We start from the raw sequence: 26,219 nt of genomic DNA, 5'->3' as shown, positions 1-26,219 counted from the left end.
TTGTGAGACACTGAATATTTTATTCTGACAGATTAGAAAAAATTATACAGTACATAAAAGTCATATTATAAATCAAAGCCAACACTGTATGATTGAGTGTGTTTTGTCAGAGACCACATTTCCATACAGAATATAATATATTATGATTTATTAATTTACAATGATTTATTAAGGCCAGTGTGCATTAATTAATGATGTCACAGCACCGTGAGTCCAGATGAGATGGGGGCGTCACCTGTTGAGTTCCAAATGTAATATTCTGAGGAGACCAGCTCTCGTGCTACAGAAAAAAAGGTATAGGTTAATTCTCATTGCTGATGTAATCAGTACTGTTAACAAAGATGAATAATTACTGTACTGTAATGTATTGCTCATTGCTAGTTAATGCATTAACAATAACTAATATTAATAACTAATAGGACCTTTTTGTAAAGTGTTAACATTTATATTTTATTTTTTATTTCTTTAGTTACTAATAACAACACTGTCTCTGAATCACTCACTTGTGACGATACGAGGTTTGGCAGATGAGTAAACCTGCACTGAGTGTTGGTCCACACAGCAACCAGACAAAGTCAAATCTGGCACACGGAAATAAAGCTGGAATAAATACAGAGACAGATTAATACATCCATCTTGTGCAATAAATCGACACTCAATATCTTATTATAGAAAGAATAAATTAATTTAACCTAAATTCACCCACTTTTATATATGCAGTGAGTCCTGTGCATAGAGGGTCTGTCGGTCCAGCAACAGTCCCTGAAAAATGAATAGCCCCCTCCAGTGATGCTTCACGAGACTTTGGAAACTTCTGCCCTGAGGAGGTACAAAGACAAATGTCTGTTATATAATTATAAAGCAGCAATTATTAAGCAGCAATTAATGAGGCCAAGCACAAAAAAGTCACGCAAGCATGGCTGGGAGCAACTGCAACAATGAGTAATTAAAACCATTTTCAGATGATTTTAGCCAAAATGGCTGAAAAATCATGAATTCAATCATTACTAATTTGATTTAACTGCTTATCCCTTCTGACCAATAGGTGGGGCTGTTAACAAATTAATATGGTGTGGTCATTGTGAGGTGACCATGACACATACAGAGTTTACTGTCAATATGCCAAAGCTTTGCAAAGTTACAGCCTAAGAATCAGCTTGGCACCGTGCCATCAATTTATTCGATAACGGTTTGGTCAATCAAAAAGCTTTTAATTATTTTTTGCCGGCATGGTCTGAAGATGATCTGTGCCAATTTTGGTGAAAATTGGACCAATGGTCTAGGAGGAGTTCGAAAAAATAAGTTTTCAAAGAAATTCAAAATGGCGGACAGCAATTATGACTGATTATGGCATACCTGGTATCATTGTTCTCTGTATGACACAAGGAATCTATCAAGACAAGTTTCATTAAAATAGGCAAAATTAATCAAAAGCTATTAGCATTTTTTAAAATTTTGACATTCAGGGCATTGTGCCGATGACCCATATAGTTTCGTAATATACTGATGTGTTTATAAAATAAAGCTTTTTATGACAAATTCAAAATGGCCAACACCAAAAATGGTTGACATGGGAAAATTGGGTATAATTCGACTCACTGAATAAAAAGATACCAGTTTTCATCTGATTTTTGGGCAAACTGTTGAGAATTTATAAGCAAAAATAGCTATTTTTTTTTTATATCTCCTGATGGCGCTGTAGCCTTAGGTCATGCTTGTGATGACGTGTACCAAGATTTGTCTCAATACGCTAAAGCGTTGTGGAGAAATAGCCTAGCTTCACATCCATGCTTTTTGTAGAATCAGTTTGCGTGTTATTTGAAAACAGTTGGGTCTATCAAAAAGCTGCCGAGAACATGTTTTCAAAAGATGTAATATAAGTTTTAGGTGTCCCCTGAATGTGTCTGTGAAGTTTCAGCTCAAAATACCCCATAGTTTTTTTTAAATACATTTTTTTAACTGCCTATTTTGGGGCATCATTATAAATGCGCCGATTCAGGCTACGCGGCCCCTTTAAATCTCGTGCTCCACGCCCCAAGAGCTCGCGCTTGCCTTAAACAACATAAACAAAGTTCAAAATGGATCTTTACCTCAAAATGGATCTTTACAAAGTATTAGACAAATGCAACATGTCTAATCGCGTAAGTACAGTGTTTATTTGGATGTTTACATTTGATTCTGAATTGAGGCTATGCTCCGTGGCTAACGGCTAATGCTACACTGTTGGAGAGATTTATAAAGAATGAAGTTGTGTTTATGAATCATACAGACTGCAAGTATTTAAAAATGAAAATAGTGACGGCTCTTGTCTCCGTGAATACAGTAAGAAACAATGGTAACGTTAACCACATTTAACAGTACATTAGCAACATGCTAACGAAACATTTAGAAAGACAATTCACAAATATCACTAAAAATATCATGATATCATGGATCATGTCAGTTATTATTGCTCCATCTGCCATTTTTCGCTATTGTCCTTGCTTGCTTACCTAGTCTGATGATTCAGCTGTGCACATCCAGACGTTAATACTGGCTGCCCTTGTGTAATGCCTTGAACATGTTCTGGCATATGCAAATATTGGGGGCGTACATATTAATGATCCCTACTGTTACGTAACAGTCAGTGTTATGTTGAGATTCGCCTGTTCTTCAGAGGTCTTTTAAACAAATGAGATTTATATAAGAAGGAGGAAACAATGGAGTTTGAGACTCACTGTATGTCATTTCCATGTACTGAACTCTTGTTATTCAACTATGCCGAGGTAAATTCAATTTTTGAATCTAGGGCACCTTTAAATAACTTTTTACTAACACGATTGGAGCCAGAAAAAAAGTAGTTTTTTTTTTGGAAAATTCAAAATGGTGGATTTTTATGGCAGAAATAAGGTGCAATCGAATCTTCATGAGCCAAGGAATCAGAGGGAAAATAATTTCTTTCTAGCCCTTATGGTTCAAAAGTTATAAGCATAAACGTAAGTGCAAAATTGGACAGTTGGTGGCACTAGATGGAGTGAGTAAGAGATTTCAAAATTGCTGTTATTGATGTGCAGACTGTCCTTTATGTGCCAAATTTCAGCATTTTCCCTCAAGCATTTCTATGGGCTGCCATAGACTCAAGAGCAGAAGAAGAAGAAGATGCAATAAGAAGAAGAACACTAATGGATTCAATAGGTGCCTAGGCATCTTCAGTGCTTAGCCCCTAAAAATGATAAATGCAAATGTGAAACATCATGGAAGATTAAGAATAGACATACCAAGGACCCAAACCAGTAAGTTCTTCTCTTTCGACACCTCAAGCTGTCCTGAGCTCACTTTGACCTCCACACTTCCCATTAGATTCCTGTGAAGAAGCACACACGAAGACACTGTAACAGCACAACAATACAGAACCAGCTAAAGACAGCAGAGACCACTACATAAAGAGCCATTATAAACATCTGACTGAAAGTGTAAATGCCTGCACCCCTCGCAACACATGTGGACAACAAAATTAAGCGTTTACTACAAATTTACATTACTTACTTGTTGAAAAATGGAAGGTGTGCCTCACAGTATTCAAAGCTGTTTTTGACACTTTCATGGAGCTTCAAGACGACATTAACCTTGAGATGATTCTCCTCTGCCTTCAGCTGGTAGGAGCCAAGAATTGGTGGCACAGGTACCTCAAAAAAGTTAGAAGCCCAAGTCAGTTAAAGACACTACAAATTATAGTGTGTGTATACAAGTTTGGAGTCAGTATTTTATTACAGTACATGCACAATATTACAGTTTTCACTGTATGTTTGATCAAATAAAGTCTAAATAGAGTCTTGGTAGGCAAAAGAGTCTTAAAAATCTTTTGAATGGTAGTGTATATTTTTGAGACATAAAACTAACATAAGACAAACTATTGCTAGAATAAGCTTTACCTGTGAGGTGTAACTACAGAGTCTGAAAAGCTCCAGAGGTGGTGAGAAAGGGAATTTGTATGGCCCTGAAAAGGCGGAACTGTCATTCTCATCCACACTGCAGGCAGTGAGAATGCTTGCATCCAGCGACGTCACACAGGGATGGACAAGAATGTCTTGCAGGGGTGAACCGTTGGGCGGGAGTGTGAGGGTGACGGTCACATTGGGCAGAACACCTTCAACCTCACACTGAAAAACATGAAGTAGCAAATGTAATGCAAGTTTAATAACTCAAATCAATCTATATGTTCAGCATACAGGATGGGGACTAACTTTGCACATGACCATGCCGTACACATCCCAGAGATCCTGTCGACTACTCTTGCTGTACTGCATGGACCTCACCTTCTCGGTAAGGGCCACACTCACTACCGCCCTGCCTCGATGGACCCCTGCCTTCCAGGCTGGTTGTTTCTGAGCCCCCCCTGGGCTTGGAGCCACAGCAACAGGCACCGATCCAGCTGGAGGAGGGGTGTCCAGTGGCCTCCCCAAAGGGCAAACCTGCACAAGCACAGAGGGAAGGGCAGCCAAACGAGAGGCCAGCACATCAGGCTCTGGTTTACCTCCAGGGCCACAAAGGAAATCCTGCAGGCCTGACAAAAGAGCTAAGCCCTGAGAGACTGGGGCCAGGCTGGGAAGAGGAGGCCGAGGCTCAGGGGGTGCTTCCACTAGAGGAAGGCAGGCTAGGATTAACGCTCCCTGAGTGACGATCAGAACGGGCCAGAGGGTTCTCCCACCTGGGCCATCTACATGGAGTTCCACAGCCGGTGACCGGTGCTGACGGGCACAGTCGTCCCGTGCTTCTACGTAAGGTTTGTCAGCATCCACCAGGCCCAACTCTGTCAGCAGAAGCTGGGGTATGACACGGTCCTCCGGAACAGCCACATACTGAGTTCCAGCCAAGGATTTGGCACGGAATTCAACTGTTGGGAATCGTCTAAATGAAAAAAAAAAATGAAAAAACATAAAACTGAATAGAAAAGTAAAATAGAAAAAGCATGCTACCATTTCTTTCAATACTACTATGTAGTATGCAAGTATGCATGCTGTGTTTGTATTTTTTTATTCATGAAAATCATGAAAAGTCACCTAAAATCAAAATTTGACAATTCTTTTTTTAATGTAATATTGCATTATTTATTACAAATGATCTATCCTTGCACATATATATATATATATATATATTTTTTTAAATTCATGTTCCCTCATAACCTTTAATCTAAATAACTTCCCCTCCCTCTTTCAGAGATATCTCTTCTCTACTCTGATGTGTTTACTGGCGTGAGGGCGGGACAACCTGTCACTCACATGACATCACAGCAATAGCAAACTACAACCATCCAATGATCTAATCAATTCCCAAAGGACAAAATACAGTTCCGACCTACATTTTTTTCTTGTGCAAGAGGCCATTTCACTCTGATCAATGTCACAATAGGGAAGAACAAACTAATCGCAACAAATTAATTTCTCTTCATACCGGATTTAATGTAATCCAGTCATTCCAAAAAGAATCTGAGCAATCTGGAGTTTTACGTGAGGGCAAAAAAGGTTACGATCCAATGATCCAATCAATTCCCAATGGACAAAATCAAGTCCTGCCTGACATTTTTTTCATGTTTGAGAGGACATTCCAAAAAGAATCAGAGTGATCGGGAGTTTTGTGTGTGGGCGAAATTGGACACACAGACTTTGTTCATGTTGGTCACGCAACTGCGCTATTCCGTATTAACGTCATAACGGCGACTCATTATTGGCCAGCTCCTGCGTCAGCATCACACGCATGCGTCGTGCTGCTCACGTGTACAGCGTCGGCCAAAACTGAGCTGGAGTTCTGACATAAACACGGAAGCTCTGTACTGTGTTCACTGCGTCAACTGCTTAGGGGACTGACAGGGAAGCGGAAAAATTGTTGTATAAAGTCGTTATTTTTGTATTGTTTTTTCACACAAAAAGTATTCTCGTTGCTTCGTATCAATAAGGTTGAACCACTTTAGTCACATGGACTATTTTAATAATGTATTTAATGCATTTCTGAAAAAGAATCAAATCAGATTTCTTTCGAATTTCAACAAAAATATCTTAATTTGTATTCCGAAGATGAACGAAGGTCTTACGGGTTTGGGACGACATAAGGGTGAGTAATTAAAGGTGCCCTAGAACTTTTTTTAAAAAGATGTAATATAAGTCTAAGGTCCCCTGAATGTGTCTGTGAAGTTTCAGCTCAAAATACCCCATAGATTTTTTTTTATTCATTTTTTTAACTGCCTATTTTAAGGCATAATTAGAAATGAGCCGATTCAGGGTGTGTGGCCCTTTAAATCTCGTGCTCCACGCCCCAAGAGCTCGCGCTTGCCTTAAACAACATAAAAAAAGTTCAAACAGCTAATATAACCCTCAAAATGGATCTTTACAAAGTGTTTGTCATGCAGCATGTCTAATCGCGTAAGTACAGTGTTTATTTTGATGTTTACATTGATTCTGAATGAGTTTGAGGCTGTGCTCCGTGGCTAACGGCTAATGCTACACTGTTGGAGAGATTTATAAAGAATGAAGTTGTGTTTATGCATTATACAGACTGCTTTTACTTCAAAGATTGTTTTAGTCAATGACATCCATGCTTGTTTCTTCGTGGGGAGACATAACCTGTAGTAGTAGGTGTAACTTGCAGGGGAGTGGTGTGTAGTACTGCGGGACGCAGAGACAGACCCTTCTCCTCTTACCTCCCCTGAGCCCATTGGGTTTTAACAGAACCCCTAAGCCTGCAGTGGGTTTGGTGGGGGTAATTGAGAATAAATGGGGGAAAATCAAGTGAGTCAAGTCATGTTTGCTTATGTATGAATTTACATTTGATTTCTATCTATATATCTATATAAATTTAAAAAACTGTGAGGACTTTGCCTCCTCGTTTCAGAACACCACTGCAGGCCAATGCAGAATGAGTAAAAGCAGTATGTTAGTATGTATGCCATTCTAAAACATAGTAGTATGCAGTACATACTGCACAGTATTTAACAAGCAGTATGCTAATATTCCATCACAGACAGTGTCCTTACCTGGAAAATCGAACTTTTCCAGATTCACCCTTCTCGTGTGACACAACCCATAGTGCTCGTATACTCATGCTGTTGTTTCTGTCCCTACTGATGAGTGGGACTAATCTAACATGCCAAACATCTAGCAAAGTATTCAATTATTAGTTCACTCCGTAAGACAAAAGATTTTTTTTAATTGCTGACAGTTCAACACTGAGTGACCGATTTAAACTTAAGATACATGTTTAAAGAAAAGAAAGAGAAATAGAGGAACTCGTCTCTGTTATGTTATTCCCATCTGACAGCTTGTTCTTCCTGTTTGCCATTGATCACGTGACATCTTGAGGCGTGGTCGAAAAAAGGAATGTTTCTGGATCAGCTGTAACAAACTGCGCTGTTCGGAGTAGAATATCATAACTGATCTCAGATCTGCTCTCAAGCCGTATCCTCACCCCCTATTTCTATTTCCGGCCCGGTCATGGCAGCTGGATGCAGGAAGCAACTGTTTTCAGAATAGATATAAACAAGAAGCAAATTATAGTCTCGAAAGACGCTCTTTAAGGAGTATTTGCGGACTTACCTTTGCTTTCTGGCGCAGTAAAATATGGCTACTACAGCTCAGTTGTTCGAGGTAGGTCTGTTTTTTAAATATGGCACGGAAGCTGTCAAGGTCTGCATTACAGCTTGCAGATAAACTGTTTCCATAGCTCATATAAGTGCGTCATTCGCCTGATGTCTTTACATAGTTTTGACATAATAATGACATGCTGCATGCCGGCAGTAGAGCAGCACTGGTGAGAAGCTGTCACAAAAATACCCTACCCAGCTGTTCGTGTCCTCAGAGGACAAAATGATGAATAAAAGCTCCTCAGATCCTCTAGACCAGGGGTTTTCAATCTTTTAGATGCCACGGATCACAAAATATGATCATCCTTGTGTCAAGGACCCCTATCCTAAAATCTAAAGCGGCTACTGTTTATTTTTTATATATAAGGACCTAATTTATACTGTGAAAAAATATTGCATTAATCTATTTACTCGCTACAGTATTGTTTATTTAAATGTATTTATTTATTTTAATCTATTTTTATATTTTAAGTATTGATTTTAATTAATTTTTATTTATTTAGTTTAATTTTATTTAATTTTTACACTTTTATTTTATTTATTTTTATTATTATTTTTTAACTTTTCCATGGACAACCCCGCTCCCTCCCCAGCGGCTCCTCAGTTGGAAAACCCTTGCTCTAAACCATCTTTGTATACATAATCCAGATTATCATCCTTATTTATTAAATCTTATTTATTTGCTCATTAGAACAGAAGAATAGAATAATTTATTTGTCATTGCAAAGTTATGCAAAGAAATTTTGTGCTTCTCCTCGGTGGCACATCAACATGTATACAAACAAAATATAGACAAGAAGTACAAAGTTGAATAAAAATATAATCAATAAAAATGTATATTAATTAAAACATTATTGCACAAACCCGTAACTTAATAAAAACCCAGTTTTAACTAGAATTCAGTTCCTTGATGGCACATGGGTAGAAACTTTTCAAAAATCTGGAGGTGCATGTCCTAAGAGATCGATAACGTCTTCCAGATGGCAGCAGAGTGAAGAGATGATTGCCAGGGTGAAATGGATCTTTTATTATATTTCTGGCACGCCGTAGGCATCTGGTTCTGTAAACATCCTCAAGTGAAGGGAGCTGTAAGCCTGTGATTCTCTGGGCCGAGTTGATAACTCTCTGCAGAGCTTTTCTCTCTGCCATAGTACAACCAGCATACCACACCAAGATGCCATACGTTCGTACACTTTCAACAGAGCAATGGTAGAAGGACACAAGCAGCTGCTGGGACAGTTTGTTCTTCCTCAGTGTCCTTAGGAAATACAGCCGCTGCTGTGCCTTCTTCAACAGGGAAAAAGTGATGACATTATTACATTTTTTGCTTATTTGTCTTTATTATATTCATAATTTTACCAGGAGCCATTTGATGCTGATGAGTATATTGAGAGACTGGCATGGAGAACACCTGGAGGAGGTTCCAAAGGAGGTGCAGAGGCATTTGACCCCAAAAAGTGAGTCACAAAATATTGATGCACCATCGGTCAAACGTTTCGGCGTGTTATTAAAAACCTTTTGATCTAAAGACTTATGCTTAAATGTTTGAAATTCGTTTTGTAGACAAGCATATGTTTGCTTATGTATGAATTTCTTCTTGAAATGCTTGAGTTGTCTGGGAAAGAAAAGGAAAACAAGAGGGCCAGTGTAGATGGAAACTCGTTCAGTGCTGCTGTGTAAAATGAATCTCAGGATGAACATCATGAAATTGGTTAAGAGAACACCATAATGTGCAGAGCTGTAATATAGCCAAAAATTGGCCATTTTATAGAAGCTTAAATATATAATACTTTTGATTTTAATATTTTTATTTTATATAGACTGAAAGAGAGAGGTGAATGGCATGGGAACAGTTTTAACTTTCTTATCCTATAGTTTTGGATAAGAAATATGGATAATCATAAAGAATGTGTAATGTGGATACATTTTTGACTGAGCTTACAGTTTAGATGTTATTAATTTTTCAACTGTGCAGTTCTTGAAAATTTTTTGTCAGTTTTATATTTTTCCTAAATTAGGGCCTAGTTGTACACACAGTGACCCAAAAAGCATTTGGATGCTTAAGCCACACTTCAAGTTTGTTTGAATATTGTTGCATTATATAACAAAATATTATACTAAGTTGCATTTATTTTAAAGAAATGCATTTTACCCCAAAAAAGTTACAATAAGTTTCAAAACTATAGATATATTGTTTAAAATGATTGCAAAAAGTGTTTGGACACTTTCTGGTTGTCAAACATTGGACAACAGGTGGAACATGTTCATAGTTAATGGGTTAGTTCACCCAAAAATGAAAATTCTGTCATCATTTACTCATCCTCATGTCGTTCCAAATTCGTTAGACTTTTGTTCATCTTTGAAACACAAATGAAGATATTTTAATAAAATCTGAGAGATTTCTGTTCCTCCACTGATGCGCAGCTACACAACTCCCTCTTTGATGCTTCAAAAAGATTGTAAAACGAATCCATATGAATTGAGCGGTTTAGTCCAAATTTTCTAAAGAGAAATGATCACTTTATATGATGAAGAGATTGAATTTAGGCTTGTATTCACACATAAACATTCATCATGGGACATCAGATATAGTAAACGGAAGCTCATGCATGGTTGCTTGACGTACGAGAACCAATGGGGTTCATTCCTGTATTACACAGCATTGTATAAGCTTCCGGAAGAATCATTGAGGTTTGTTCTCGAGTGTCAAGAAAGTACAGTTGAGCTTCTGTTTATGTTTGCTGATCAATGTTTAGATATGAATAAAAGACTATATTCAATTGGCTTATCAAATAAACCAATGCAGTCTTTTCAGAAAATTTGGACTAAACCGTTCGATTCATATAGATTTACAATCTCTTTATGAACTTTTTGAAGCGACACTAGTAGTTGCTTAGGTTGTCAATGAAGGGACAGAAATCTCTTAGATTTCATCTAAAATATCTTCATTTGTGTTTTGAAGATGAACAAAAGTCTTACGGGTTTGGAGTAAATGATGACAGAATTTTAATTTTTGGGTGAACTAACCCTTTAATGTGATGAACTACACCTGTGGTTACGCTGCTGTGTGAAATTCAGGGGAACTGACTTCAAACATCCAATAAAAATCACCTTAGAGCATTAGTAAAGTTTTTTTTTCTCCCCAGAGAAAAGGTCTAGCACCATTCTTTGCCACTTGTTTTTACCACAGATGTCACAGATATATTGTTTTCTAATACAATGGAATTCATTTTTAGTGTGACTTAATTGCCCAAAAGTGAAAGAAATCAAACTTCAGTTAATTTTTTAATAATTATATAGCGTCCACAATCACAACAGTCAATTGACTTAGACAAAAGCATAAAAAAAGACAAGTAGTTTACTTTAACACACACAGACACAGCAAAAGTGCTTTTGACTACCAGAGCAGAAACATCGCCCCAAATTTTACACCGAGCTCTCAAATAACCGACCATGAAGAGGCTGTTGTGAGCTGGGCAAACCATTGACTTACAAATGATGGAAGAGAACAAATTTGAGGGGAAAAGATGGAGAGGAAAAAGAACTTAAGCTGCCAGCAGCGTTTAGGGAATTACGGTGATATGAGATTATATACTCATCACTTCAGAATGTTTTGCTACCACCCAGAGAATCCAAACTTGCTGAGTTGGAGCTTTTGACTTTGCTGTCCTACAAGTTCTTTGAAATGCAGCTGACGAAGCTTTTGGTTGTATGTGTGAGGTTTCCTAAATATTTGCGCACACGCATAGCACAGAGAGACTCTTTTTATGAAGAACCACAATTTATGGTAACAGGCCATTAGCTGATTTGCTGCCGAGGTAAGTGCTTATGTGATCTTGACAAATAAGATGCTCTCCCTGGATGCTTTTTTCGCTTCACATTTTGAGATCAGTCTCTCAGATTTTTTCTCTGAGTCTATTTGGAGAAGTATTCATGAACGATAAATGAATCTCAGCCCAGCATATACTGATCCCTGCCGTTGAGCTGGTTTCAGGATCTGGGAACAGAGCTTCAGGCGTTTTCATATGATTGGTCATGTTTTATATAACATTTCCTCACAGATTACATGCTATAGCCAAGCTAACCTAATTTGGGACGTAAGCTTGCATCTCGCAAATCAGACTGTGAAATGGATCCTTTTTCAGTGTTCTGTGGACACAAAGAGTGTTCTTTGGAACGCTCATCGAAGCCTCCACTCTAGTGTACTTTTCATGTACTCCAGAGTTCTGGATAAAATCTACTTTCTCAGCGATTCTCCTTCTTTTGGCTAGCAACTAGTATCCACATAACCTGTCTACACAAATTTTAACATAAAGTGAGATCCAGAAGTGTGTGACCACTTGTCAGAATGCTTCTATTTTGCATTAAATACTACAAACATGTAGCTTTATATTCCCTTTTTCTATGTTTAAAGTATTTAAAATGCTTGTCAACAAGTCAGAAAATGTGTTTTGCCGCCTGCAGCTCTTTATTCTCATGTCTTTGGTTCCAGGTTGCTGGAAGAGTTTGTGAACCACATTGAGGAACTAAAACAGCTGGATGAAAGGATCCAAAGGAAGGTGGAGAAGTTGGAGCAGCAATGCCACCGTGAAGCCAAGGAGTTTGCCCACAAGGTTCAAGATCTGCAGAGGAGCAATCAAGTCAGTGGCCCTTACATTTTTGCATTTATTTTAACACGTCAAAAGGCAAGGGCCTTTGAACTTTTTGGGTAACCTTGTGCTACTTTGCCATCAATTACGTTGTATAACCTTTACTTTCTTGTTATGCTTGTTTTCAAAGGTAGCTTTCCAGCACTTTCAGGAGTTGGATGAGCATATCAGTTATGTAGCCACCAAGGTGTGTCATCTGGGAGATCAGCTGGAGGGTGTCAATACACCAAGACAGAGGGCAGTGGAGGCTCAGAGACTCATGACATACTTCAACGAGTTCCTAGATGGAGAGCTGCGCAGTGATGTCTTCAACAATCCTGACAAGGTCGGATTTAGATAGACTGCTTAGTAATACTCAACTTCAGAATCCAAGAGGACCACATTCAAATCACAGATGATACAGAGGGCTGAAATTATATATTATTGTTTATTTTTATGTGTAAAAAAAAAAAAAAAAGGTCAGTTTCAGGTCAGTTCCATTTCAAATGTAGCTACATCATTCAGAATCATGGACAAGATATGAGTGAATTCAGTTGATCTGTAGGGTTGGGTATCATTTAAATTTTATAGATTATAATTCTGCTTATCGATTCCGATTCCTATCGATTCCTAGTTTCAATTCTAATAAGGGAAAATTAAAAATAAAGATAAACATTTAGATATCAAACATATTTATTCTCTTTTTGAAAAACATTCTGTTGCAGCCGAGTAACATGAACAAAAATCAGCAGCCTACAAGAGGAAATTTTGCCTATGGTTTTAACAAAAATACCCCAGCAAAAACAACTAGACTAATATAAATTTCAAACATTAAATGGTTAAAGACAAGTAAACAGTCAGTAATAAAATTAAGAACAAACAAATAAACTAGCAATAGCATTAATACATTCAAATGAACACCTTTCGGGTACAGAAATTGAAATAAAATGTAAAATAACACTGGATGGTTTTCTTTTCATAAATAAAATATAGATTAATCCTCATTAAAGGCACAAAAGATATTTAAAGGTGCCCTAGAATCAAAAATTGAATTTACCTTGGCATAGTTGAATAACAAGAGTTCAGGACATGGAAATGACATACAGTGAGTCTCAAATTCCATTGCTTCCTCCTTCTTATATAAATCTCATTTGTTTAAAAGACCTCCGAAGAACAGGCGAATCTCAACATTACACCGACTGTTACGTAACAGTCGGGATCATTAATATTTGCATATGCCAGCCCATGTTCAAGGCATTACACAAGGGCAGCCAGTATTAACGTCTGGAGATGTGCACAGCTGAATCATCAGACTAGGTAAGCAAGCAAGAACAATAGCGAAAAATGGCAGATGGAGCGATAATAACTGACATGATCCATGATTACATGATATTTTTACTGATATTTGTAAATTGTCTTTATAAATGTTTCGTTAGCATGTTGCTAATGTACTGTTAAATGTGGTTAAAGTTACCATCGTTTCTTACAGTATTCACGGAGACAAGAGCTGTCGCTATTTTCATTTTTAAACACTTGCAGTCTGTATAATGCATAAACACAAATTCATTCTTTATAAATCTCTCCAACAGTGTGTAATGTTAGCTTTAGCCATGAAGCATAGCCTCAAACTCATTCAGAATCAAATGTAAACATCCAAATAAATACTATACTCACATGATCCGACGCATGCATGCAGTATGCGTGACGAACATCTTGTAAAGATCCATTTGAGGGTTATATTAGCTGTGTGAACTTTGTAAATGCACTGTATTATAGTCGAGAGCTCGGGGGGGCAGGGAGCGCGCGATTTAAAGGGGCTGCAGCCTGAATCGGTGCATAGTTAATGATGCCCCAAAATAGGCAGTTAAAAAAATTAATTAAAAAAATCTATGGGGTATTTTGATCTGAAACTTCACAGACACATTCAGGGGACACCTTAGACTTATATTACATCTTGTAAAAACTGGTTCTAGGGCACCTTTAATCAAGATCAGTGAATGATTTTCTTTTGTTCTTTGATTAACATTAATGACAGACAGCACTTTTATTAGGCTGCGGTCACTTTAAGACCAAAGAGACGGATCCAAAATACTGTTACACATCTGTTTATGTTCACTTAAGACCAATTCGGCTGTGTTTACGGGGATATATTGACATAATTTTGTGCATATTGTTCCATTCAAACACAAGGAAACTTGAAAGAGAAGTCAATTCCAGCCTGAAACTACCTTTTCTGCAGTTGAAATTTGTGAAACTGTTCGAGAACGGATAGAGGCCGGAACAGGCACCGAAACAGTGGCTCTCTGTGGCCGCGTTTCAGATGTGTGCGACGGCACGCAAAACAGCGCGCAAATTCTCATCTTCTTGCACTTAAAGTTTAAAATAACATTAAAATGTGCACACAGTAATCATAAAGCGGAATCTAAATGCACGTCTTATCAAATTCCTGGTTCTTGGAAATTTGGAAATGGTTCTCAATACCCAACCCTATTGATGTGTGGCGTTGTTGTACGTGAATGTGTCATCTTTTGAGAATGGAAGTTAATAGTGTTGTAAAATGTGTGTATGGCAGAATGCGGTTCCATAAATCATCCAAAGCCTGGTTTATGTTTGACACATTTGTACAACGCTCTGTGCCCATCTCACCATGTCACGTGCTTTCCCTTTCTTTGTCATCATCAATTGTAGTACAAGAGATCATGCCATTTTGGCTGATGTGAAAGTTCTTTGCGACATGTACTGGTACTAAGTTACAACTTATTCGTTAACTTATTCATTACTAAATACTTTGCACCACAACAGGACTTTCTCGACAGTGGTCTGTGTTGAAGTTGTAATCAAAGCAACTGTTGCAACCAAAGCCGCTAAAATTTTCTTCATACACAACAGTGATGCATACTGCCATAATGGATGCCTGAGGATAGTATATGTGGCCTGCTTAGATGTTGATGTACGCCAACTTAATTGGAAATGACACTTTATAAGTTAATCTCTCAAGTCACTCGGTAATGATGTGACCAACCCTGGGTGGCAAGTCTTACGTCTTCTGATGCTATTAGCATAAGGCCACCAACATACTTCTAGAGAGCCATGTGGGAATATACCCGCCAGACTTTTCAATATTTCTCAAGACGTACACGCCTCCAGAAGAGAAAAGAGGGGAAGTGAGAGGGGCTGCCGGTGAATAGCTAAGGGGGGGTGAAGGGAAGGGAAATGGAAGGAACGAAGGCTGGGTTAATCCCTGTGAAAGGGAGGGCCAGGCCCAGGCAGCGAGGAGACAAGCGCCGGTAAAACCCCCTACTGCTGGGAGACGGCTACATCACTTACATGGGATTTAGCTAATCTTAGCTGGGGGACAGATACTTAGAAAACCTCAGCGAGGAGAGCGGAAAAGGGATGGATCCACCTCACGGGAGCACAATAATGATGTTAGCTGAGGCAGGCAGGAAGAGGAGAGTAGGAACAGAGGATATGTGGACGGCAGGGCCTTTCGGATCGCCTTTTTCTTCTCCTCATCCATCGGGCTTGAAGGGAGAGGTGGGGGGGTTCTTGTCAGGGTCCTGTTTTTGCCTAGACCTCCTACCTGCCTATGGGGACAGATTATGGGAGGTGATTTACTGAAGGATTAGCCATAGTCCATTCTTAATAGTCATGAGTGAACGTAAGGTGTTGGCTGGGCAGCGGCTGAAGGACGGCGGGTAAGGTCTGATGCTGATGAGGTTCAGGTGTGCAGGGCTGAGCTAACTCTTATCATCCTCATGGTGGACGAGAAGAGCGAGGGACACATTTGAGAGGGACAGATTTACCGTAAGCTGATCCCCAGACTTAAGGGTGCTGCCTCTGGCCTCTGTTTGTGTTTTGAGGTGTCTGTCCTGTAGTGACCATTTTCTGTCTCTCACCACAGTCTCTTCTCATCCCAAAACAGATAAAAGAAGCTGCAGACATTATACAGAAGTTGCACCTGATTGCTCAGGAGCTGCCGTTTGATAGGTAAGCGACCTGCAGATGGAGTCTTGGCCATATTGGAAGTTTGGGGTATGGCATATTAATAATGGTGTGCTGTACAAGAGATTATATAAACGGCACTGATTATATGTTAACAGCCAAAGTATACTTACTTTTTTTAACGTGTATGCTTAGCATGTGCATACAGCTGAATGCATTGCCTTTCAAAGTTAACTCCATTTAATAGTGTATGCGAACACAGTCGGTCGATACACACGTTCTAGAAAGTTTCATCCTTGTCGAGTGTCTGCACTGTTTCTCTCCACAAGTAATAAGCACTTGTCACATGGGTGTTTACTGTTCTGGTATTGTTTGACAGTAAAAACAACAGCCTAAGCCAGTGTTGTCACCTATAAAGTAACAAAATAATTGTGCAAAAAAAAAAAAGTTAATGAGAGTGTGTACTCTGAGCATACACAGTACGCACCATGAGATATATATTTTGCTTTTTATGTCACAAGCACTGTGTGCGAGCCTATGCGTAAAAAACGAAGAATAGTTTGGGTTTAAAGCTGATAAATGTAATCAATGGAGCTGCAAAAATATGCCAAAAAAATTGCAAACAGGATTCCTAACAATCACCCCATTTGCCTTTGGTCATATTTGAATATGCAACCGAACGTACTTCAAAGCAAACAAATGTATAAATGCATTGGCCAAGACATAACAAATGAGAAAAAAGTTTGTTTTGACTGTGTCTTAGATCTAAGCAAAAGTTCAAAGTTTGCTGTTATATTCTCTCATTGATCATGTATAGTGTTTTGGTTAGATTTGTTTTAAATTCCCCCTGTTCTTCTCTCTTTCCCATGCTTGTTTTCCTCGTTATGTCCCTGTTCAGATTTTCTGATGTCAAGGCCAAGATAGCAAGTAAGCAGCTGTTAACTAAACAAGACAATGTTATTTACCCATCTGCTAAATATGCAGTGTTAACATAAGCCCTGTGTTTGTTTGAAAGGTAAATATCATGACCTTGAGCGTCAGTTGATCCAGGAGTTCACAGCGGCTCAGCGAAGGGGAGAAATTGGACGCATGCGTGAGGTGGCAGCAGTCCTGCTACATTTTAAGGTTTGTTGGGAGATACAATGAGAACCCTCAAAATAATTTTTTTGGACATTTGTTACATGTATAATGTGAAATTATTATTTCTTATCTTATTTGTTGTAGGGTTATGCCCACTGTGTGGATGTCTACATCAAGCAATGCCAAGAGGTTTGTATTATTTGAGGATGTTCACTGTTTCTGTTCTTTATATCCATCAATAGAAAACTTGATTTTAGGCTCGATGTTTGTTTTGTTATATCACCATGGTTTTTTGATGTTTGTAGGGAGCATATATGCGGAATGATGTATTTGAAGACATTGCTATTCTGTGTCAGCGGGTTAATAAGCAGGTTGGAGAGGTCTTCTGCAGTCCAGAGACTGTCATGGCCAAACTCATTCAGAGTATCTTTGAGAACAAGATACAGGTACATAACGCATGTCTACTCATTAACGAATTATTAGTGCTGCTTGCTAAGGCTATTGCTGCTTTGTGTAAGGGATATGAACAAATCAAATTTTGCCTGGATGTGATTAAAAAAATCTGTAGACTTAAAGGATGAAAATGATCTATACCAAGGGACTGTAATATAGCACTACTGCAGACTACTACACCCAGAATACTGTAGCAACCACTTAGCAATACTTTTTCAAATACCTAAGCATTATAGCTGTGAGTTTTGCATGGGCAAGTACTACGCCATTTTTCTTTCTTCAGAACACGTAAAAACTCTAGTTGCATCTTACTATTGTACTGTGGAGTGTTGTTACAATATAAAATATCTGAAGTCTGTACCAGTACCAGTAAAATTCTACAATTTTCTGTACCATTTTTGATACCAATGCAAAAACTTTTGTAACACACAGATCTATTTTGACATATCAGATTTTTTTTGTCCCATCCCATCACTTATATACAGAAAGTGAGCAAAATCACTGAAACTGTCAATCACTTCAGTTCAGCGTGAGCTCAGTGACTGAGCTCTGCACTCTTGCCAAAACTCACATTATTAGCATAAAAACTATCTACGCTGCACAATGAATTTCTTATTTACATTGTCTTTACACTTTGTTATAATGAAGGCACACAGCATGCCTCTGATTGGCCATTACATTTATGTGCTCAACAGACATGTCTATGATTGGCTACAATGCTCAAAGATGCATCTATCAACTGCATCGAGTCGTTATTAGCGATAGTGCAGAAAGAATTGTATTGTTACATTTTTAACATTTCACTATCAGCTTAGTATTTGTGTTGTCAAAGATACCGGTTCTTTTGTTAAACAAATTGCCTCTATTCACCTGTCAGATTAGTTTATGTAAATATATTACATACCCAGAAATAGACTTTCTATTGGTCTATATAATTTTTAAATAACCAGATTGACTCAAATTGTCCCTTTTATGATTTCAGGCTCATGTCAAAGAAAAACTAGATGAAACCCGCAACTCTGATGTGGAGCAATACCTCAAGAACCTCTATGACCTCTATACACGGTATCAATCAGTTTTTCATTATTACTATTTAATTATAATAATTGTTCACTTTGCTCTCATCAAACCTGGTTTTCTTATTTTTTTTCTAAAATGTTTTAAAGTCTCACATGTTTGTCAAATTCATGTGCTTTGCTGAACACCAGTTTTGAACTGTTATATAACCCATTTTTTTAGGACAACGGCACTGGCTGCTAAACTCACAGACTTTAACTTGGGCTCAGACAAGCACACATTCCTATCTAAGCTGATAAAGAATATCTTCTCCTCTTACCTGGAGAGCTACATAGACATGGAGAGACAATATCTTCAAAACCGCAGTGGCATGATTCTTCAGCGCTATTACGACTCTAAGAACCACCAAAAACGCCCTGTAGGCACTGGAAGGTGAGGAACTGTTGGTTTGTTTTTTCTTTCCATTCTTTTTGCAAAACTATGTTGAAAAATATGCCTCTTACCTTTCCTTCCATTTCTTCTCCTCATTTTAACAGTATCCAGGAGCTAAAAGAGAGGATCAGACAACGCACTAACCTGCCTCTGGGACCTAGTATTGACACACATGGAGAGACTTTCCTCTCACAAGAGGTTGTAGTCAACCTGCTACAGGAAACCCGGCATGCCTTTGAGAGATGCAACAAGGTATATGAATTTTCAGCACTGATTTGTTACAAAAGACATGAATTTTAAAATGTTGTCTTTTTTCAGTGTTGGAAGTTGTGGGCCATAAACATTAGCATCATAGATCCATTTTCTGTCTTTGTTGCAGTTGTCGGACCCAGCAGATCTACCAAAGAATGCCTTCTCCATCTTCCTGCTTTTGGTGGAGTACCTGTGTGTGGACCATATAGACTACGCTCTTGAAATTGGGCTGTCAGGTATGGCAAACCCCATCTGAGACATGGAACAGTTGATATCAGTGTAGGGGAAGCTACTCTAAAACTGTAGTTTGACAAGCTACAAGCTACTCATAAGTTAAAGTAGTTAAGATACAGTCAAGCTACCATTCTGAAAATTAGTTAGCTACACTACAAGTTACTATCAAAAAGTATCTTGCTACATTGAAGCTACTTAGATTTTTTTTTTTTTTGTATATTACAAATAACTGAATATTTGTTAATTAAGAATGTTTTAAGTAAAAAATTTGGGGTTTAAAACAACAATGCAATACAATTATGATCTCAACGAGTATTGTTTTATTTTGTAAACTATCCAAAGATACACACAATACTTAAATATATATCTCAAACTGAGTGTCAAAGTGCAAAATTGGTACAAATGTAACATCAATGTAAGAACAAAATGTATGCATCTTAAATATACGGGAGTCAAAAATGCACATTAAACTCACAGTTTATCACATGTAGTGATGGATCTGTGAACGGAGCTGATCTGAGGCACAAAACATGAGCTGCTTGCGCGTACGCAGTGCACTTCGCTCTGAAATTTTGTTTTCTGTTCGATTGACAGATGCTTTGCCTAAGCAATGGCATAAAATATAACATTAGTCATCTTTTAGGTTCATTACAAAACTGTAGCAGGACAGAAACTATGGTGGGTCATCATTGTAATTAAATCAGATATAGACTTTTGATATAGAGTGCAATAAAGCAGGATAATGAATCAATTTAAAAAGGCTATTATTCACCTGTATGTGCTTGAAGTCTTCTACATAAAATATATCAACGCACTCCTGTATGTCCTTTAGCCTACATAATCATCAGATGATCTCTTCTCAGTGAACTGTAAAGTTACAAGATGTGTGACATAACAGTAGATGGTGGAGATGCACAATTTTAGTTCATGATCTAATATTAAGATGATGATGCTGCACTGCTTCAGTGCATTGCAGGTTCGTCAGAACGCAAAAGGGATGTAGCTTTTAGTCGCACTACACCACTACTTGCTGGAAAAGTAGTTAGATACTGGAAAAGCTACAATGTTTTAAAAGCAACTGAGCTACTGTCAAGCTACTGAAAAATGTAGTTAAGTTAGTAGCTACTTGTAGTTAGCTACTCCACAACACTTTTTGATATATTTTGTTGCACAGTATGTGAGCAACAATTTTCATTCAGTGCATGACCTCCACTGTACAGTGTTACTCATTCCTGCTCCTGTGTAGCTGCCTTCTTGCAGAGTTTATGCTATTTAAATTCTTCTTATGAGTTCAGAGATTGTAATTACAGGTTTGTTCAAATCAAAGTTATTTTTGTAAACTACACTGAAGACTAAATTAAAACATTTTTTTAACTGAAATAAAAAATTAAACTAACATAAATGCTCATGACTATGAAGAACTAAAATAATTATTTAATTTTTAGTTTTGTTTAGTCTGTTTTGCCCTTAAACTTAGCTTCTACTGTAACATAACCACCAGAGGACAATAATACACAGGCCTATTGACATGTTTGTGTTAGCAACAACAGTGTGAGAATCACCGCCATCATGGAGAAAACCACTCCATGAGCTTTGTGTAGTAAATCGTAACTGCCAGATATATTTGGTATTATATGTGAGTGAAACTGTAGTGCTTTGCATTCACAAATCATGTCAAGAGAGGCAATGAGAGTTCATCTGTAGTGTTCTCATGCAAGCCATAATGTTTGGAAAACTCTAAATTGAGAAAATTAAATGAAAATACTGAGTTTCCCACTGAGATATTAGCGTTCATGTGGTAAATACAATCATTCCTACATGACTTGAAGGCAGCATTAGTTCAGAGTCTAATCAAACACATTTGTGTGTAAGTGAAGTGACTTGACAATGCTCTCTTATTTATCTTTCGACTTGCACAGCCATCCCATCTGCAGATGCCAAAAATGCCAACCTCTACTTTTTGGATGTGGTTCAGCAGGCCAACACAATCTTTCACCTCTTCGATAAGCAGTTTAACGATCATCTTATGCCTCTTATTAGGTGAGTTTGACTGACTTTGTTTCACTAGCTTCTGACTCTTTGTCTTTGTGACCGCTGACTGGTGACTTTCCTGTGACATTTGTTTGAACTCTAACCCCTGTAGCTCCTCTCCTAAGTTGACGGAATGCCTGCACAAGAAGAAAGAGGTGATCGAACAGATGGAGGTGAAGCTGGACACTGGGATTGATCGGTTGGTTCAAAACTCTTTTTTTCTGAATCAAAACCAATCTTTGACTTCATCATTGCCATTAAATGCAATTTCTGTGCCCTTTTCTAATGTTTCCTTGTTTTTAGGACACTAAATTGCATGATAGGCCAGATGAAGCACATCCTGGCCACTGAACAGAAGAAAACGGACTTCAAGCCAGAAGACGAGAACAATGTCATGATACAGTACACTACAGTAAGATCTTAAAATCATGTACTGTTTAATAATTGTTCTGTCAGTGCAGTGAAAAGATTTTTAGTAGTAGTAGCAGGCATATTCTGCCCGATTCTACTATGTTTAATATGTCATTTGTCCTGTGCTCTTTCTTCAAGGCATGCTCAAAGGTGTGTGCTTATGTGAGCAAGCAGGTGGAGCGTGTGCGGAGGTCCATGGACGGTAAGAATGTGGACACGGTTTTGACCGAGCTGGGTGTGCGGTTTCACCGGCTGATCCATGAGCACCTGCAGCAGTACAGCTACAGCTCCATGGGTGGCATGCTAGCCATCTGTGATGTAGCAGAATACCGCCGCTCCGCCAAAGATTTCAGGGTAAGGAGAGGTCAAAGGTCTTATTTTTGCCACCTCATGGCATTATGTAGATTTTATTTTATAATGCCTTAAAGGGTTAGTTCACCCAAAAATGAAAATTCTGTCGCAATTACTCACCCTCATGTCGTTGCCGACCCATTAGACTTTTGTTCATCTGAAAACACAAATGAAGATATTTTTTTTAATGACCCCTTAGAGATTTCTGTCCCTCCTTTGAAAGTATATTCCGCCTAAACTTTGAGGCTTCGTAAAGTTGTAAAATTAATCCATATGAATCAAGTGGTTTAGTCACATTGATCAATGCTTATACTTAGAGTGCTCGTCAAATATGGTAAAACCTCAACCATTTTTCTTTAACAAAATAGTAAAGATGTATACTAAATGCTATATTAAAATAGAAAACAGTTCTTTCAAATTGCAATACTATTTCACAGTATTACAGTTTTTACTATATTTTAATGCAGCCTTGGTGCGCATAATAGACTTCTTTCTAAAACTTTTGACCGTAAGTGTATTTTTTTCATAAGCCAGAATATCAGTATCCATACAATTGGTAGCTAAAAGTGTAATCAAATTAGTCAACAATATTCAATTTGTATTTTTTTGTTTAAAAAAAAAAAAAACTGTCAATTAAAAAAATCAAAATACCTAATAATGAGGGAAATCTAATACTTTCTTTCCCCTTCAACCAACCAGCGAGTAGCAAATAATAGTTCATGACACTGACTAAAAACTAAAACTAAACGTCTTGCTTCAATAGAAAATAGTCAACAAAGATAGAAACTGTGACTACACCTCAGCACGAAAGTTATTAATTGTGTGTGATGATACAGAACAGCATTGTGATTGATTTTCATTCTAACATTATTAAGATAAATTCAACAGTTTTTTTATTTTTTTTATTTATATAAAGGCATGCACTAAAGCAGTAGACTAACAACAACTGCATCAAAACCCTCCACAGGTTCCTCTCGTGCTCCAGCTCTTTGACACGCTTCATGCTCTGTGTAACCTCCTGGTTGTTGCCCCGGACAACCTCAAGCAGGTGTGCTCTGGAGAGCAGTTGACCAACCTTGACAGGAACCTCCTCCACGCTTTCGTTCAGCTAAGAGTAGACTATCGCTCCTCCCGACTGGGCCGGCATTTCAGCTAATGACTGGCAAGGCTGCCTAATTACTGCACAGCCTACCATACTGAGCTGCGAGAAACACAAGTGGCCAATCTTAAGTGGCTTTTGAACTGTCTTTGTCAATGATTCAGTGTGGAAATTAAACTTTGTGTTTAAAGAACAAAAGAGCAACTGTTTCAAAGCCCAACACTTCCAAGGTTGCTCCATTTTAAGTTAACCCATTTTGTCCTACGTGCACGTTTTAATGGGAGCATAGTGTTTCATCTCTTCATCTCAGATTTGCTCATATTTTGTTTATAATATGATTTTTAAAAATCCGAAGTATAAGAGTAGAAGGATGTTTAGTATATTTTTCCTGTGTTTTTGGCTTCTAATGGAGATGAACTGAGGTGGACCACTCAAATTGACTTGGGTGGTTAAGAGACTCCATTTTTATTTGCTTTTTATTTTGATTGTGCCAAATCCATCCTCTGTGGCTCTTCTGGGGCGAAAGGGGCGGTTCAGCACGCTGCTCTGGATAAATGAGTTTGTCCAGCTCATTTCACTCAGGCTCTTGTGCACACATAGGGCTTCACGAAGATTACAATTACTGTTTTGAGCTGAACAATGCAGGTGTTATACAAATGTTCATTTCATTTCTTAAATTCATTTCATACTCTTACAAATACAATTTACAATTGTTTTAAACATGAGTGCATGAACCCATTTAGTTTTAGGATTAAAATTACATTAGATTGCCATTTAATTTCTGTCTGATTTACATGCAAACTTCCAAAGTTGACCTTTTCCAGTATGTTCAATTCTAAAATAATAACTTCATACATGAAATACAATCTTTCTGAGATGTAAATAATTATTGCATCTGTGCTAACAACCCGCTGCTCACTAAAATCAAAGTAATATTTGCATACTCGTATAGCATTCACGTAATTAATAAAGAAATGATTGGTGCACAGCTCAACATAAGGCAAACCGCTTTGAGAGTTGTATGAAGTTTCAAAGGGCTCAGGTCACATGGTGTTGGGTTTTTGCTCTGATTCTTTCTTTGCTTTTTGTATTCTGACATCTGTATGGATATTCTGAAGCTCCGTGGTCAGAAATGCAGGAGTTACCACCAGTCACAAACCATTAATCCAAGACACTTTCATCTGACAGGGATGTGTTGAATGCAGTAATGTCATATGACTAGTTGAACTAACCCTTAACCTCTGTTGAAGAGGCAGGGGTCTAGATCTGTGACCTCTAGGCATGACCTAGGTGTTAGACTGTTAGAAAGGATTAGATGATTCTGTTATACTGTACTGATTTCAAACATGAATTTGTCAGAATGATTGATGATACATATGAGCTGATTCATCTGTACAAGCTGCTCATTATAATCAGTTATTTCCAAAAATAAAAAGTGTGAAACAATGAGATGTTTTATTGAGGGTGGCCTCAAAGCCCCATTTCTGTCCTGATCATGTCTTTATTTATTGGGTCAAATATAATCCAAACTATTATTAAACTGAAAATGTTAAATGTTAGAGAAAAAAATAACAGTATCATCATCAAGTGAGCATAAGGGTGAATTTTAAATAATTTCACTACTTTGGTTTTAGCAGATGTTACCATTTTTCCAGCGTCCCACAGGTGCGATGCACTAATTTCTCAAATGAAAAACTAGCAGTTTATTATGACATTTTATTGGTGTTTCTTCTTGATTTTTCTCTCTTCTTTTTTTTTTTTAACTCCTCAATCAAATTCTTCCAAACATCTTTTCTGGAAAATTGTTTTAATTGGTAATCAAATAGTCGTTTTATAGAAATATTTTTCCTCTGTTTCTCTATTTTAAATAAAAACTTGATTTACAAAAATATGACTAACACATTCTATACAGAGATACTGTCAGGGAGTTTTCACACATTCATGGTACAAATAGTAATGAAAGTATAGAATGAAATTAGAATTTCATTGTAATATCTCATATTTCATGTGAATATTGTTATTGTCACACTATATTTACACTCTCAAAAAGGGGTTTTCGCTGCAACGCTATTGAATAAACATTTTGGGTTCCCCAAAGAACCTTTCAGTGAACAGTTCTTAAAACAACCAAGTGTGAAGAACATTTTAATAATCTAAATAACCTTTTTCACTATAAAGAATCTTTTGGGGAATGAAAGGTAGAACCTTTATTTTTAGTGTCAAGTGAAAAATGTGCACTCTTAAAAAAAAAATAAAGGTTCTTTATTGCCATTGATGGATCCATGAAGAACCTTTAACATCCGTGGAATCTTTCTGTTGCACAAGGGGTTCTTTAGATTATTAAAATGTTCTTCACATTAAAGGGGTCATATAATGCCACTTTTACAAGATGTAAAATAAGTCTCTGATGTCCCCCAGAGTGTGTATGTGAAGTTTTAGCTCAAAATAACCAACATATTATTTTTTTATAGCATGTTTAATTTGTCACTTTTTGAGGGTGAGCAAAAAAAAAAAACGTCTTTGTATGTCCCTTTAAATGCAAATGAGCTGCTGCTCTCAAGAAGAGGGTGGAGTTTCAAGAGCTTATGTTAGCAGTGACCTCACGCAGACCAGTGTTGCAAAGTCGGGCTACTCTTAAACTGTTGCCACGGGTTGTTTTTCATGTCTGCAGGTT

The 26,219-nt window shown here is 37.7% G+C and overlaps 2 protein-coding genes across 2 annotated transcripts; one reads left to right on the top strand and one right to left on the bottom strand.

The window, feature by feature from the left end:
• ap5m1 (adaptor related protein complex 5 subunit mu 1) lies at positions 1-7,327 on the bottom strand. The gene is made up of 8 exons (XM_048191695.1): positions 7,007-7,327; positions 4,224-4,887; positions 3,912-4,139; positions 3,526-3,665; positions 3,258-3,343; positions 707-819; positions 504-600; positions 1-280 (listed from the first exon to the last, which is right to left on the bottom strand). The coding sequence occupies exons 1-8, from the start codon at positions 7,072-7,074 to the stop codon at positions 198-200; spliced, it is 1,479 nt and encodes a 492-aa protein (XP_048047652.1). The 5' UTR covers positions 7,075-7,327; the 3' UTR covers positions 1-197.
• A 119-nt stretch (positions 7,328-7,446) lies between these two features.
• Positions 7,447-24,991, top strand: exoc5 (exocyst complex component 5). Its single transcript, XM_048191694.1, has 18 exons — positions 7,447-7,616; positions 8,975-9,069; positions 12,105-12,252; positions 12,392-12,586; positions 16,166-16,230; positions 17,084-17,112; positions 17,201-17,310; positions 17,410-17,454; positions 17,571-17,711; positions 18,701-18,783; positions 18,958-19,167; positions 19,272-19,419; positions 19,547-19,655; positions 21,573-21,693; positions 21,797-21,883; positions 21,988-22,096; positions 22,234-22,449; positions 23,414-24,991. The coding sequence occupies exons 1-18, from the start codon at positions 7,590-7,592 to the stop codon at positions 23,600-23,602; spliced, it is 2,127 nt and encodes a 708-aa protein (XP_048047651.1). The 5' UTR covers positions 7,447-7,589; the 3' UTR covers positions 23,603-24,991.
• The last annotated feature ends 1,228 nt before the right edge of the window (positions 24,992-26,219 follow it).

This window comes from Megalobrama amblycephala, linkage group LG5, assembly GCF_018812025.1.
Source record: "Megalobrama amblycephala isolate DHTTF-2021 linkage group LG5, ASM1881202v1, whole genome shotgun sequence".
Taxonomy (NCBI): Eukaryota; Metazoa; Chordata; class Actinopteri; order Cypriniformes; family Xenocyprididae; genus Megalobrama; species Megalobrama amblycephala.
Note: the sequence above shows the minus strand (reverse complement) of the source record. Positions and strands in the feature narration are given on the sequence as shown.